We start from the raw sequence: 15,999 nt of genomic DNA, 5'->3' as shown, positions 1-15,999 counted from the left end.
CATCAATCCCTAGTACTGTATTTCATCATCACTCCCTGTAACTGTATTTCATCACCACTCCCTGGTTCTGTATTTCATCATCACTTTCTGGTTCTGTATTTCATCATCACTCCCTGGATCTGTATTTCATCATCACTCCCTGGTTCTGTATTTCATCATCACTTCCTGGTTCTGTATTTCATCATCACTGTCTGGTACTGTATTTCATCATCACTCCCTTATACTGTATTTCATCATCACTCCCTTATACTGTATTTCATCATCACTCCCTTATACTGTATTTCATCATCACTTCCTGGTACTGTATTTCATCATCACTCCCTGGTTCTGTATTTCATCATCATTCCCTGGTTCTGTATTTCATCATCACTTTCTGGTACTGTATTTCATCATCAATCCCTAGTACTGTATTTCATCATCACTTCCTGGTTCTGTATTTCATCATCACTCCCTGATACTGTATTTCATCATCACTCTCTGGTTCTGTATTTCATCATCACTCCCTGGTACTGTATTTCATCATCACTCCCTTGTACTGTATTTCATCATCACTCCCTGGTTCTGTATTTCATCATCACTCCCTGGTTCTGTATTTCATCATCACTCCCTGGTACTGTATTTCATCATCACTCCCTGGTAATGTCTTTCTTCATCACTGTCTGGTATTATTTTTCCTCAATTCCCTTCCGTAGATTCACGGAGAAGCGAATATATGGAAAACACGGTATGGAGAAAAACAAGATATTTAGAAAACGAGAAATATATCAATCGAAATACGTAGAATAAAAAAACAGGATACATGACTGTATGTAGAAAACTTGATATCTAGAAACTGAAATCATGAAACGTAGAAATCAGAATATGTTGAAAATGGGGATATTTATAAAAACAGAATAGAAAGAAAATACGTAGAAATAAGGATAGGAAGACATCAGGATACGAAACAGGACACGTCTAGAACTGAATGCATACAGGACATGTTAGAAACAAGACACGTGAAATCATAACATATCATCATATTTGAACATTGTCACCAACTAATCATATAGATATTGTAATCATTTTGATCGTTGGTATATTAACTGGTGTTTGACAATTGACTGACATTGCTGTGTAAAGTGTTTTCAGACATTTGTTGTAGGGCAATCAGTAAACGACTGCAGCGATCTTCAATACTGCGCTTAAAACAAGATGAAATTGGAGAGATGATTCAATAATGATTTTTCCGGCTTGGCGCCGGTAGCCGACCTTGATCGGACATTTTAGAGGAATCAAATTATTAAATGAGAATAGCCGTTCAATTTTGTATCTATAAAACTGGTTATTGGCCGTTGGCGAAATATGCTTGATTGGTCGGTATATGTCTGCAGAAAAGCAAATCCTATAATTCGTTTAGTTTCACCAAAATATGCTACATTTCCAACGAGACGATGTGTTATATACGTAATTAGAGTGTTGAAATCTGTTTTCATTCTCGAATACTCCTGCTTCCAAAGCCGCAGTTTCATAACGCAAGACCTATCGAAAAGGATTTCAGTAGCGAGATAGATTTATGGTCTTTCTGGCAGTCATCTCGTGGCAAGTAATCTCACCTATGGAATCGTAATATATATCAAATTAACTCAAAGCTTCACTAGATTTTCTGATAAATTCATATCATTATCATTTGTCAATGTCTTACACGGGATGGCTTTTTCTTACTTAGCAATTTTCGTTCTACTAATATACATTGAGCTGTGTCACCTCCGTGTTGGAAAAGCTTTTAAACTCATGACTTTTTTTAATGTCAGGTATATTCGCCATTAATGGAATCCCGTTTTATGATCTGAAAATTTGGGGGTTTCGTCGTGTTTATATACATTGTGTGGATTTTTTTTTATTTCTATTTGTTCTGGTAAGGAGATAAAAGCAGAGTTTGGAGGCAAGTTTAATTTATTTTTCAAATTACTTTCCTACTCTAAACTGGTTAACCTTGAACACATGACGGTTGGTAAATTGTAACAATTCGTTCATGCGAATTGTAGTCATTAAAACAAAAAAAGACTAACACACACGTATTTATGCTATTTACATGATAAAACAGCAGGGTTTGGGAGGTTAGTGTACTTGATAGGGTGCCAGAAAAGTGATATGTATTGTTAGAGAAAATAGGATTGGAAATTATCCAAAATGTCACGTGCTGCCAACTAGTAGACTTTGTACATGCTAATGATTGGATGGTATGATCTCAGACAAACCGCCTTCATGGTTGCTGACAACTATAGATTTACATCAATCCCAACACGACTGGTTAATTCAAAACGTGAATCCCCAGATTAAGAAACAGAAGAAACACGTGGTCTTGTAACTTGTCCAAATGACATCATTGGAGTAAAATAGATCGAAACATATTATCCCCTCCCCTCCCTCTTCTCCGCATGTTTTAAAATTCATCGATACAATTTTGCATATCTATGCTCACAATATATTTATTATATAATGACCTACAGAACAACTATATAAAACGTAGGTATGTCTTTGTTGACAGGTTCTGACGTCATAACTTAGAGAATGTCCACCATGTCCCTGCACTCTTACTCGTCCGGGATGGTTCAAGAAAACTCCAATATGAGTGATATAGACTATCTGATGACCACCATAGACCCATTCGGATTTTCCAATGATACTGGAAACGTCACCAGATGCCGGTCTGTTCACGATAAAGAGTACAACAAAAAAATCAGGATCATCAACTTGTACATAACTTTGATCCTAGGGACACTCGGAGGCATCATGGTGTTAGCGTGGATGTCCAACAACCGCCGTCTAAAGACTAGGATGAACAGTCTGTCACGCGTAAACAGTTTCATACTTAACCTGACCATTGCTGATTTAGCTGTAATGTTCCTTGCAGTTCTGACCCAGCTGATATGGGAATACCAGGACAATCGAGAATGGAGAGCTGGGGCATTTCTCTGTAAGATGGTAAAGTTTTGTCAGAGTTTCACTCTGATGGCTAGTACAAATATGTTAGTGGTCATTGCCATTGACCGTCACCAGGCGATATTGCGTCCATTGAAGACACCTATTGCGGTAAGTAAAAATTTCACCTCCAACTTTTTTAATTACTTCAAAAATATATCTACTACAACTGCTTTTTATAACTGACAAAGTAGCTTGATATTATCACAGAAATATTCAGTCGAGATTTTTTTTCAGTGGAAAGAAAACAGAATGCGGATGTTCACATAAAGTCTCATTTAGGTGCTGTTTTCAATGTACATATTAATTACACTGGGGATGTGTCTTCCAATCGGCTCCATTCAAGAAAACACCATTAAAGAGCTAGATGTATTACATGGACACATACCAGTCTAATTATGTTCTCTATCCCTAGCTTTGGATACAAGAAAAGACATTAATAAAATTAAATGGAAAGCCGAAGAAAAAGCAATTATAGTAAGTTTCATATAATCCACGTGCCACTGTATTCATTAGGTACATAATCCCGCTGTTCTCTATGTGTGATTTCCTTTTTTCCTCGCTGATGCCTCGTTATAACTTGTAGCTGTAATAATTTTGCAACAATCTTTTTTTTCATATCGTTACCGCTGAGTATACCAAAATAGATAATACTTAAATAATTCATAAATTAATATCTTAACCAGATAATGAAGCACACTATCGTCTAATTATAGAATCCAAGCATATTGAATATACTTACGTTTATTGTTATGATGGAACGTCATGAAAACCAAGCAGATCTCTACCAGTAATTATGATTATATTAGAAATGGATTTACTCAATGTAGGCATGGGAGGTATATTATTAAGTGATAAAACAATGCTACTTAAATACTACATGTATATAAATAAACAGAATTACAAGACGCCTGAGGTATTAGCGGTATGTACATACAGTATATACTTAGTTATTTATCCTGTACCTAATAATGTACAGAAAAATTGATATTCTAAAATGACTTCTACTTCTACGATGTCTTTTCTACAAACAGTTTCCATGATTATCCTATACAGTGTAGTCTTTCTGTATTAAGTTAGCCACATGCTTGTAGTAATCGATTTAAATAGTGCTTATATACGTCTGTCATTATTGGATCGCTTCAGCATTTCAATAACTGCGAAATTTAGAAAAACGGAACAAAGGTTTCTGCCGAAAAGTCGTACATGTAGACCGTAATTGCTTTCTTTAACCTTAGAAGGATACCCCATCTTGACGTGATACGCTGTGTATTGTAATGTGCGTCTTTGTTATTTGTAGCAATATAAAAAAAAATAAACGTACAGATAGCACCGGTGTATTTTTATACATGTAGCGGATTATATGTGTCTAATGACGACAAAGTCAATGTGTTCACTCTTCACATTTATTCGATCGAAAGATTTAAAAGAACCATTCCGAAACAAACAATAAAAGACGATAAGCTTTACTGAACGCCACATTTCTCTCACAACACATACATAGCGCACCTGCTATTAGACGAATTACTGACTATGTAAGAGAAATAGTTTAATGGTTTTATTTTACTTTCATTTGCACAAATCAAATAGATCGAATACTTGTTAATTCCAGTAAACAAAACAACACACTTACAACATCGTGCGTTAACGCATGTCACATCCGATAGACGTTGATTACATTACCCATGGAAAACGAATAGCAATAGCATTATTTGCTCACTCAATAAACCACACGGGGAAATACTCAAAGTAGAAATGAAACCAAAATATGACTGTCTTACCACTTGTAATAAAGACCTCCAACAAAGACAAATTCAAGAGTGTCAGAACACAAAAGAAACGTAAATACAGTCGAAAAAAAAACCTTTCGACCAATCAAACAACTTCGTCAAAGTCCGTCAGAACTATCACACGTGACCACTACCACACAGGCAAAGTCAGTTACACCCCGAAATAGCACTCGCGCGCACAGGTAAAACGTGCCACGAATGACTTACTTTGATATGTACAATAGCACGGACACGACGCGATCTATTCACAATTTATCAAATAAGCAAAACCAACTACATAACCATTTTCTTAATTAACGTATTCTATGGCCCTTCTACATGAAAATACTCTAACAATCTGCAAAATAGAATGCAGGGTTACAATAAGAGGATTGAACGATCAGGTAATTTAAGGTAAAAAACAATTAAGTTCCGACATATCAACGTAATCATAATCCCAACTTAAAAATCAATAAAACAAGAGCAACTATGGATCAAGAGCGATTTACAAGTGATACTACTGAAAAATTTCAAGGAGAATGAGACCAGGGCCTGTATTCATGAAGCCGTTCTCATACTCAAGCATGCATTTTGTACTCAAGCCTTATGTCTTGTCGAAGTTAAAAATTGATAAATAAGGCTGATTTTACCAAAGATTTAGAAACAATTTTGAAAGGACTTCAAGTCAAAGCTATATTCAATGTTTATATTTGACATTTGTATTATTTTATATTATTTAGATGAATTATAAAAAAAGTTTGCTTGAGCACAAAATCTATGCTTGGGCATGAGAATGGTTTCGTGAATACGGACCCAGGTGTTTCGGAAAAGTGAGCGTCTTCTGCTTCATCGACGACACCCGTCATATAATCTTTGAACAAGGTATACAACTGAACACAGACAACTAACGAGATTTAACACGAAATACATTTTATTGTCTTCCTTGAACCCTGGGGTTTAATTAAACATTTCTGTCCTATACTGAGCCTGCATGACATGTTCACATGTCCCAGGCAGCGATAAAAAGTTAAATGAACAGTTGACGACTGGAAACGATAGTAATGATACACTATAGTACATAAAACCAATATTTCTGGGGAATTCCCTCGTGTAGATACATCATCATTTGATATACCGATCACGTGATCGGAGGCCATCGATACAGTATCTCATTTATTACGCGTTACTGAATGAAATAAGAGGATGTCTTAATCCTTGTTTGTAAATGATCTATCGAGAATTTTTACAAGGTGATGTCAAGACGATCCATCTTTTATTTTCTATTACTATGTATAGTTCGTGTTTTTTCTATACCATTGTTACGTGTCTAGACCTTGTGCCGAATTGCGGATTTATAATATAGCTTGTCTTGTTTTGTATTCATTTTCAATTTCTCCCTTTTAATCTAAACAATATTAATCTGTGGCCGTATTCAAGATTTTTAAAAAACACGAAAATAGTTTGATTGGAAAAAGCATCCTTCTATTATATATGTACATTTGACAAGCTTTAGCATCCAGGTTTATCTATTGATTTGTTTATTTTTCAAATAATGTACGTGAAGATATAAAAAATATCAAATTAACTTCATCTCTGTGTGTCGATTTAGATTTTCTGCATTTATCAAATAGAAGTGCCATGGATTAATTTCACTTCATGTACCTGTACGTTAATGTCCATCAATGGTTCATTTGTGACTATTGTATGTCTTAGTAAAATATATTAATATCATTGATCGAAATACAAAAATTGGTTATTACAAGGAACGTGTGATCCCATTAACCCGTGGTGCTTTGTAGGGTATTATGATTAACACTTACGCACCCTCTTTTTACCTTGGTTTTTTTTGTGAATCGAGATATTATCACTTCAGTACTGTGAGGAATTATCTTTGAATTAATGACTGTAACATGATTTAAAGTCGAAAAACTAGAGGGTACCAGGTCATTGTCTAGTAAAGGATTTCTGTGGTCAATGCCTCATAGGGAGTATATCAGATCATATCTGTCATTTCACATGATAAAAGATACATTCTTAATTCCTAGCAGATAACAAAGCCATCAATCCAAACGGATATCTGATATAGTCTTTTGTAACTCTTCTTCACGGGTGAAACCGATAACTTCACCAATGGGAATTCGTAGTATAACATGTTTGCGGTTACTTTTATTGGTTGCGCTGATCTTGTCTTTGTGTAACATCAACAGCAATGTCTTTGGTTTGCCTGCTCTTGTGTGATAGTCATCGGTCTGATCCATATCCCAACATCCAGACAAACGGCGTTAAATAGCGTCTGTTTTAATCATTCGGGCTATGGTTTTGTCCTCGGAATCCCGATGCGACCTAACCTTGCGAAAACCAAAGGATCATAATTCTGATATGATTGATAAGCGACGGAGTTTTCCTTTACGGACAGATGATGTGATTTCAGTACCGGTATTTTTTGGATTGAGTAGTGACCCTCTCCCATTGTAATCCGATGTTTTGATCTAACAAAAGGAGTTCACAAGATTAATAATTTTTGGCATCCACTAATCAACCATCAAAATTAATTTATCGGTTTCAAGTACATATACCTGAGTGATCATATATGTTAATATGTTTTTCCCCCAATTACCAGCCATTTTGTTTGGAGGAAACGGTTGGTAAATGTCAAGCATCAAATTCCTATCAGGCGTCAATGACCCTTCGAAGTTTCCGCGTCATTTCTGTTTAATGGAGTTGTTTATTAGGCTGCAATATGTGATTATCTAGAGGGATAAGAATAAGGACATCATTTGGTTTGTTTAATAGGTAGTAACAACGGTGTGGCTAAAGGCCCTGCTTCACTATTATAATGGCTTGCCGTGTTTTGATGATATCCAGTATAACGGAAGCAAGATGTTACACCACTGTTAACTTTATATTGATGTATCATGATCATATCACGAAAATAGTCCTTCTTTTATATCACAGGGTCAAGTCAACACTTTAATTTGCATGAACATAAGCCGCGAAACGTTTACAACTAAACAAATCTTTAAAATATTGCTGGAGAATTGCGTCAATATTGCAACAGCTATAATGTTAACTAATGTCACTTACGGAGTCAACGAAATGGCTCCCGCTGAACTCCCGTCTGTTCATTTTCCCATCATAAGCCAGCCTGTGGTCGGTATCTTCTGAAAGATGGTGGTTTTTGATAATTCTATCACATGCTGACGTGTTATAGTCATACTTACACATTGAGATTTATCATTTGTCTGTCTGCGTGTTTTTCGGGTGATAGGTCAGAAGACGTGCATTACGTAACTGATCGACCCTCTGATCTGTCAGTTAAAATCTTCTCATGTTACGCGAATAAATCGGATAACATCGGATGAAATAAGATATTCTCTAGAATGGAGTTAATCGATCAAAGCGGTCTACGCTTCCATGTACAAGACACGTTCATAATGAATGTTGTTCTTTGTTGATCTAAAAGAATGTCAGCTTACTTTTTAACTCTACAAGAGAACTGGCATGGGAATTATGAAACAATCCTAGACCGAAGTGTTTACTCTGCCATTCACATAAGACGTATCTTTTCTGGCATAAGCTGTGATTGGCAAAATAAAAAGCTTAATACATTTTCAGACTAAAGATCGTTTCATGATCCTTGGTCAGGTTTGGGTTTTGTTTTGGGGCCAGAACACAAAATCTTGGTCACAGAAATGAATGATTAACTAAATGCTAAAACTGAAAACCAAAAACGTTGCCAAAGGATTCATTACGAACGATTAGTTATTTGAAAAAAGAGACTTAAGCAGACCAGGATTCCCTGAAATCAGCAATGTCAAATCATACGTCTTCTTGTTAGATAGATTTAAATTCATTTTGTATGTTTGTCTGGCCAAACGTTACTTCTGATATAAGCTATTGTGTTTTTCTGACAGATGGAATGTAATGAAGAAATAAATTCGGTGCTATCATGGCATCAGGACATCGACATAACTGTAAATTAATTACTAGTCTTGAAGCTATCTCCAATATACGCTGTCATTAACATTACCGCATCGACTGTAAAATATGCAGCCAAATATCATACATATAACGAAGAAATTACTTTGAAAAGAAATATTTTTGTGACTTAATAGCAATTTACAATTGTAACCATATCAACATCTATATCATGTTGACCTTGCTCCATCATATAACTTCAGATGTGTCGACTAAATTATCGTATACAATAGAAAACAACAAAAGAAAATACCAGCATGCCAACAGAATGATAGCACAAAGTAATCTATATAGATATAACTTGAAACGCAAAGTTGCCTACATCACTTGATAAACACCAAGAAAATAGTTACATGTTGACTATCGTAAAACTGTATAGACATTATATTGAAATCGTCAGTGTGAAAATAACCGACTTGTTCAACCAGTTCACCTTGTATGATTTTTGTCTAAAGAAGCACACATGACTAACCAACCTACAGTTATCTTTGAACATGTGTTTAACATCGATACCTAATGATATCAACGGTTATTGGCTGTATATACACTTCATCAGTATGTGGGTTTAAAAGCTGAATACAATTTATAATTAAAAGACGATTTCCGACTGTCCTGACGAGTACTTGTAAAGAATGTAACGTCCTCGCATCCTGGGTTATGTAAAAATTGTCGTGATGATGAATCATAAAGTAATTTAGAAAGCAAATAGGAGAAAGGAAAAACACAGCTTTGAAATAAAGAGGGAAGGAGTTCTAGTTTGATCTCTTCCTTATCCCGGTGGTAAACGAAATCCCCGATTCGGCCAATAACCTATATTATGTCGCATTTTTCAATCATGCAGTGGAAGACAACAGACCGTATTCTTAGGCTCTGGATGTCTCCTTCATATCGAATTTCGGAGAAACCACTTCTGATCTGCAAGGGACACACGATATGGTGCTTGCGCCTCACCATATGCAATAATGTACATCATGCATATTCTTCCTAGTCCAGAAATGGTCGTTGATGAGTAAGCCATGTCAAGATATTTGTTTCAATGGCAATTTTGTGCTCTCATGTCAGATATGTACAAGATTGGATACGATAACTGTCATCCATAACGCATAAGGCATTAAGCGTAGACTTTTTTCAACAACCCCGTCTTAAATTACACGTAATTCTTAAATGCTATTTTGGATTGAAAATGAGAGGCTGTTAATTCGTTAATTAAAGATTTAATATAATTTCTAAGCTCATGAAGATATTAAGTTTCCGTGCATCTAAATATTTCATCATCCTTGCATAAGCACCTTTTGAAGAGTTAATGCTAAATTCACACGCTTTCAAACGCACGTTTCGCCACTAATTGGATATTGCGACAGGAAACCACATGAATACTGCATATACTAAAATACAAGAAAAATGATGAACACCATTTCTGATTTCAGTTTTGTAACTGTAGATGTTTTTGACGTATGGTAATTTGGAGGTATAATCTATATATAACTTGTTGTTTTGGGTCAATTACAACAAGAGAGGGAAGTCAGACAACTTTTATTAAGCCTTGATCGCTGACAGAAAGTATATTGAAGCGTGTTCTAAAAGTATACTAACGAATATTATTTATAGAAATATATATATGTACCAGAACCACCTTTAGAACAATAGAAAAATCCAGATAACAAAGGCAACTATGACATACCAGTACTATGGTGAGAATATACTTAAATAATTGCAACAATGTGATATACTTACAGTAAGATTGTACAAGTGATATTATACGGTACGTGAAATACAGCTAAAATAAATGAACGGAAAACATATTCTATAATAAACAATATAAAATGGTCATCACGGTATTGTTCTTTATCCGTTTTATAATGAATCGCATGCACATCAGGAATAAAAAAGAAATAGTTGAAGAAATGGCCAAAACAATTATGAAACCGATATTTCCTATAATTGTTTATGCTTTAAAACTAAAAGGGAGTTATTTCATCCTTAGTCATCATAAAATTTACATTCTTTCTTGTGTAAATAAAAAAACAAAAACAAAACAAAAGCATTTAAGAAAATACAAACATATCAACTTAATCATAATCCACATTCAAAGTCAACAAAGCTTGGGCAACATATGAGCAAAATCGTTATGTTCAAGGAGACTCCAGAACAAAGTACAAGGAGAAGACCGGGTGTTCAGGAAGAGTTAGCATATTCTGCTTTTTCGACGACAACCACATATATGTAAATTCTTGGTGAATACAAGTAATTCATGCGAGGTCCTCAAATGCGAACAAGGTATACATCACCGGAACTATCATTATGCCGGTAAAACTTCCCATCATTTTCATCAACAACATTGTCTGACAGCTGACAATTTCCTATACGAAAAGCGTGATAATGCGAACATACTGTGTAATATGTTTTAAATAGCACGCTCATTGGTGATTGCACCCAATTCACATTCATAACGCTGTGAAGAGATTTCGCTATCTAAATGCCAAGCGCGCATAAGGTCGTTTAAGTATGAGATTAGGACTTAGTTCAGTTGCATGTCCGTTAACAGATATATTTCTGTCGATATTACCTACCGCTTCTCACTTGAAAAACGCATGATTTTTTTTTCCAGAAAATATTACGTAGTCTAGCTAGTACATCCATCGAAAGTAATAGCACTAAAGTGTAAAGAATTTATAACAAGAATAATTTGTTGTGAAACCCACACTGTAATCAATGCATCCATGTCCTGGCATCAACAATAAATTCCAAACGTCGACATTTCACAAACTTTCCTATTTCCTTGTGAATATGGGATATTAAGTATATACATGTATAAACTTTAGTAAAATTATAGGAAGCAAAGGATTTAGTAACGATCAAGTATACCACTGATATGCAGTAAAGATAAATGTCATATTTACCTTCCGAGCAGTGTAATTTGTTAAATATGTTTAAGTTTGGAGTTTGGAATCACAATATTTTAGATAATATGGTTACAGGCCTCAATATACAGAAATCAACTTCAGTCTAACCTAACAAGTACTACGATTTTAATCTTAGATTCGGGCCTCTAGGGAGCTGATGAACATTTCGGCAACATCTGTCAAAAATGTAGCTTCCGAACATATTAACCATTATTTCGATCACATTCAATTGTTTATGTTGTAATTTTCGTATATAGAAATAAAAGTAGCAAAACGTTAGTAAAAGAAAAGTAAACTATGACTATCTCTTAATATATACATACATGTATCAAGGATGGTGATTTAAATACTTAATGCTAACATGTTGTTAACATGTATGATGGAATAAAAAGCAATTGTATTATTTGATTTACTTTGTAGATTTTAATTTGAACAAATCGTAAAAGACCACAGATGACCGGAAAAGTCCTGATATCCCTACAATGATTGTAAAAGTGTAATGTACATGCCTATTCAGTATTACATTCATCATCATTAGTGATGCTAGCACTTGATAAAACTAGACGCCCAGTTGTATCTGCATTGGTCACTTTATCTTAATGATAGTATCTCGATATACGAGGAAGATAATCTATTTAACAAAATAATTCTGTTGAAAATAAGTGTAAATCAATCCCGATTAAGCAACTTCAAATCCAATTTGTCTTCATCGAGAGCAATCCGTCGGAGCCGCCGAGTTTGTTAAATAGCAAACAAATCTTGAGTCAATTGTTTTGATTCCATAGCAATAAATGGAAACCTTGAATTATAATTGAAACCACGTCTAATGCCTTCGCGTCCTGTCGGATTGGAAGGTTGGTTTTCGTCAAAGTTGTCGCGAACCGACTGACAAACGTTTTGGCCAAAAGCCAAATTAATTTCGATTAGATAAACATATCAGCGGATGTTAATAGATTGAAAGATATTTGATCGCGATTTATCTATTATTTTATTCTGTGGTATTGGAGTAGGGACAGAGATTACAACAAATTACCAATACAAACCCACCGTTATTTACTGCTTTATATTACTGTAAGATACGTCTATCAAAACACAATAACGAGAGTCTCGTCAGGAGGGACACCTAACCCTTGTAACACAATGAACAGCATAAAAAATCTAACGACATGCCAAAGAAATGAATAATATGGTTTTTACCACCGTTGATCTGGGTGATAATATGTCTGCGTTTTATCACTCTAAATTTACTGCTTTCTACATTCTTTCATTTGGTTTTACTCTTGATGCGTCAAATACCTAAAACAGTCAGTACTCAAGCTTTCTATTGCGTGGCGGAAAGGAATCTTAATTTGGTGAAAAGAGGCATACAAAGGCGATTTCAAATCAGTTTTGAAAGTGTACAGTTTATCTATATATGTTTTAATCCAATCTTGGTTTCATCATTTCCTATCTGGTATATGTGTCACATGCCCACATGCTACACTCGCGCTGATTTTGACTAAATATTTTTGGTGTTTTGGTTCATATGCAGTTTGCGTGAAGTCACTTGACTGGTATATGGAATAACATTGTCCTCGACCTCTAATTTCGCAACATCTGAATGAAATAGTGATTGTTTTCTTTTTCATGTTTTTCCAACAAAAAACTCTGAACCGCATTTGGATGAGAAATGAAACATTTTGTTGATTTGTTGTTGAAATTATTCAGGCGGGCATTGAACGATTGTTGGATTTATTCTGCACAGTTGCTCCTCCTATATTTGCCAAGGCTATAAGGTTGTACTTTTGAAAATCGATATCAATGTAAATGTTACTGTTTATACCGTAGTGTTACTCTTTCATCTGTCTGTAACAACATGTTAATCTGTTGTAAGTAGTTTCTTTCCAGTCTTGTAATTTTTCGATAAAGGGCGTGGAAATGATACATAGGCCATTCAAGTGTGATACAAGGTTAAAGCAAATATAATAACCAACTGTGGTAAAGACACATGACCCTGCTCACCTTCCCACATGCATAACGAAACTGCATCGACAGACACGACTACAATGTAGCTCAATTCTTGGATACAAGATTACGAATTTTCGTTTTTGTCTGAATATGAACATGTTTTTGTATAAAATTGAAAATCCATTATCTTATTTTGATGCTATCCTCATTTTTCTGAAAAATCTGGTAGATAAAACAAATGTGTAAGCAATGATGATAACATTTGTCACATATGTTCTCGTCAAACAGAAGCATGGGCAGTTGATTCAATGAGAAAACATCAATATAATGTCACTTTTCCACTTCATTTAGTGTTAATTTAATCTCCTTTCTCTACGTCAGACCTTTTTATCACTGAACACTCACTCTGATCATGAAGACAGTTGTCTATGACCAAAGAAATACTTTCTTCCTATATTGTATTTACTCTGAAATACTCGCCACTGTTCATATCACACCTTATTAAAGATAACGCCGAATACCGTATCGGCAATGGCCTATTCTATTGTAATCCTTCTTTGAAGGAACGGTACTTACAATTGTACACTTTGTTCCTGTTCTAGAGTGACAGCTCAGTTTTCGATCCTGTGCTCCCGATAGAAGCGGCGAAGTCAATAACATGCTATGTGTGTTTGGCTTCACACTATTATAAAACAACATATATGTACATACAGTACGGTATACGAGAACCTGCACACATCAGGTAGAAAATCCTATTTGTTCTTGAGTATTCACTATCTTTTATCTCGATCAATGGCAGATTTTGGAGTTGACGTGGCCGTCGTCTCTTAACGACCCTATAACATGTTTTAATACTCATTTATTTTATTTTTTAGCATTAATGAGGATGCCGCTGTCGCGATGCTATTTCAAAACGTTCTTGTAAATTGAATCTTGCGCCACACTGAATAGAATGTTATTACGCCACCAAGGATAGTCTTGTGTTTTTCAATGGCTACATTACTTTACCCTCTTCATCACACAAACGCCAAGGCTATTCGCCAGGCTTGTCTGTTAGGAAATGATCAATTCTGCATCCTATTAGTCGATGGTCTTACATGTTGATAAGTGATATAGATACGTAATGGTCTGAAAAAACAAGCAATGACTTTCGATTATTCATACGAAATCATAAGAAAGAAAGAAAAAAATGGCATCATTTAAAAAAAATCAATATCCAAGCCTAAGTTCAATAAAACTGAAACAAAATATCAACAACAGAGAATACTGAAATGTACAATGCGAATAAGACCAGATGTTCCGTAAATATAAGCGCCTTCAGCTACATCGACGATACCACCATGTAAGTCTTGGTCAATCCATGCATGTTATGTCACTTTTCCAAGTGAGAACAAGCATACTACAACGAAAACAACAGACAAACTAACGAGCATCAAACACGTTCAGCTTCATGTCGTACAACGGAACCAACAGACAAACTAACGAGCATCAAACACGTTCAGCTTCATGTCGTACAAAAAAATTCGAATCTTCCTCAATACGATCAATATGACAACCATAAAACTTAATTTTCACTAACCTGTATCTTTTGAAACCCTGTTTGATATGTTTGTCCTTCTATTGACAACTTCTAAAGTTGAATACATAGAGCGGAACATAAACTTGTGATCACTGAATTGATCTGCAATTGTTTTCCATTTTTCAAGAGAAAAATATATTGACGAAACATACTTTTAGTCGGAAGTATATGGAACTGAAATTTTTCTCGCTTAAGTATAATGAAAGAAATCGCCGATCTACGCATGGCTAATAAAGTAGTATCAATATAAACTCAAAATATTAAGAATCAGGTGTAGAGCAGTCCTAAATTCGTCCTTTTTCTCTTCAGTTTCACACGTCTAGTAATGAAGATAGAAGATACTTGTTGCGTCCGAATCAAAACTATCATAAGGAGGCTTACACGAATTAATTTTATCTTCCCAAAAATAAAAATATTCAGCATATGAACACACCTCGCACACACCGAAAGTTGTTGACACAGGCTGTTGATGGAATTTTAAGCAATACAAATCCTTGTAGAGTTGTCGGTTATTTGTTGCTTTCCTTTTTATCCATGCTTCATTGAAAAGGTCGAAATTGATCTGCAGTGCAAAATTTAGGATACAACAGTTTTCTTTTCTTTTTGTATATTTTCTACTTGATGTGTCTCTGTAGTCTCCACGTCGTCATATGTTCCTTACTGTTCCGAGGATGTAAAACCCTATGTCACTTGGGCTAATGCTGACATGTAACATTCCTATAGACAGGTGCTCGGAATAATTGACTTCCGGGGTTGTTCATGAAGCGATAAAACAGCCAATACCGTTTTCTTGCCCTCGTTGAGAAAAATAGAAGAGCGAAATCTTCCGATTGTACCTTATTTAAGACGCCTGCTAAAAGGC

General features: G+C 35.1%; 1 protein-coding gene across 1 annotated transcript in view; it reads left to right on the top strand.

Moving 5' to 3' along the window:
• The first annotated feature begins 2,550 nt into the window (after nucleotides 1-2,550).
• LOC132559406 (cephalotocin receptor 2-like) overlaps nucleotides 2,551-15,999 on the top strand; it is a 36,334-nt gene continuing 22,885 nt past the window's right edge. Inside the window, exon 1 of the mRNA XM_060224018.1 lies at nucleotides 2,551-3,072. Coding sequence (XP_060080001.1) covers nucleotides 2,551-3,072 — 522 coding nt within the window. The remainder of the gene's footprint in view (nucleotides 3,073-15,999) is intronic.

Source organism: Ylistrum balloti, unplaced genomic scaffold (genome assembly GCF_031769215.1).
Source record: "Ylistrum balloti isolate Yb309-2 unplaced genomic scaffold, AGI_CSIRO_Ybal_v1 Utg370906, whole genome shotgun sequence".
NCBI lineage: Eukaryota > Metazoa > Mollusca > Bivalvia > Pectinida > Pectinidae > Ylistrum > Ylistrum balloti.
The sequence above is the reverse complement of the archived record's forward strand: the minus strand, read 5'-3'. Positions and strand labels throughout refer to the sequence as shown.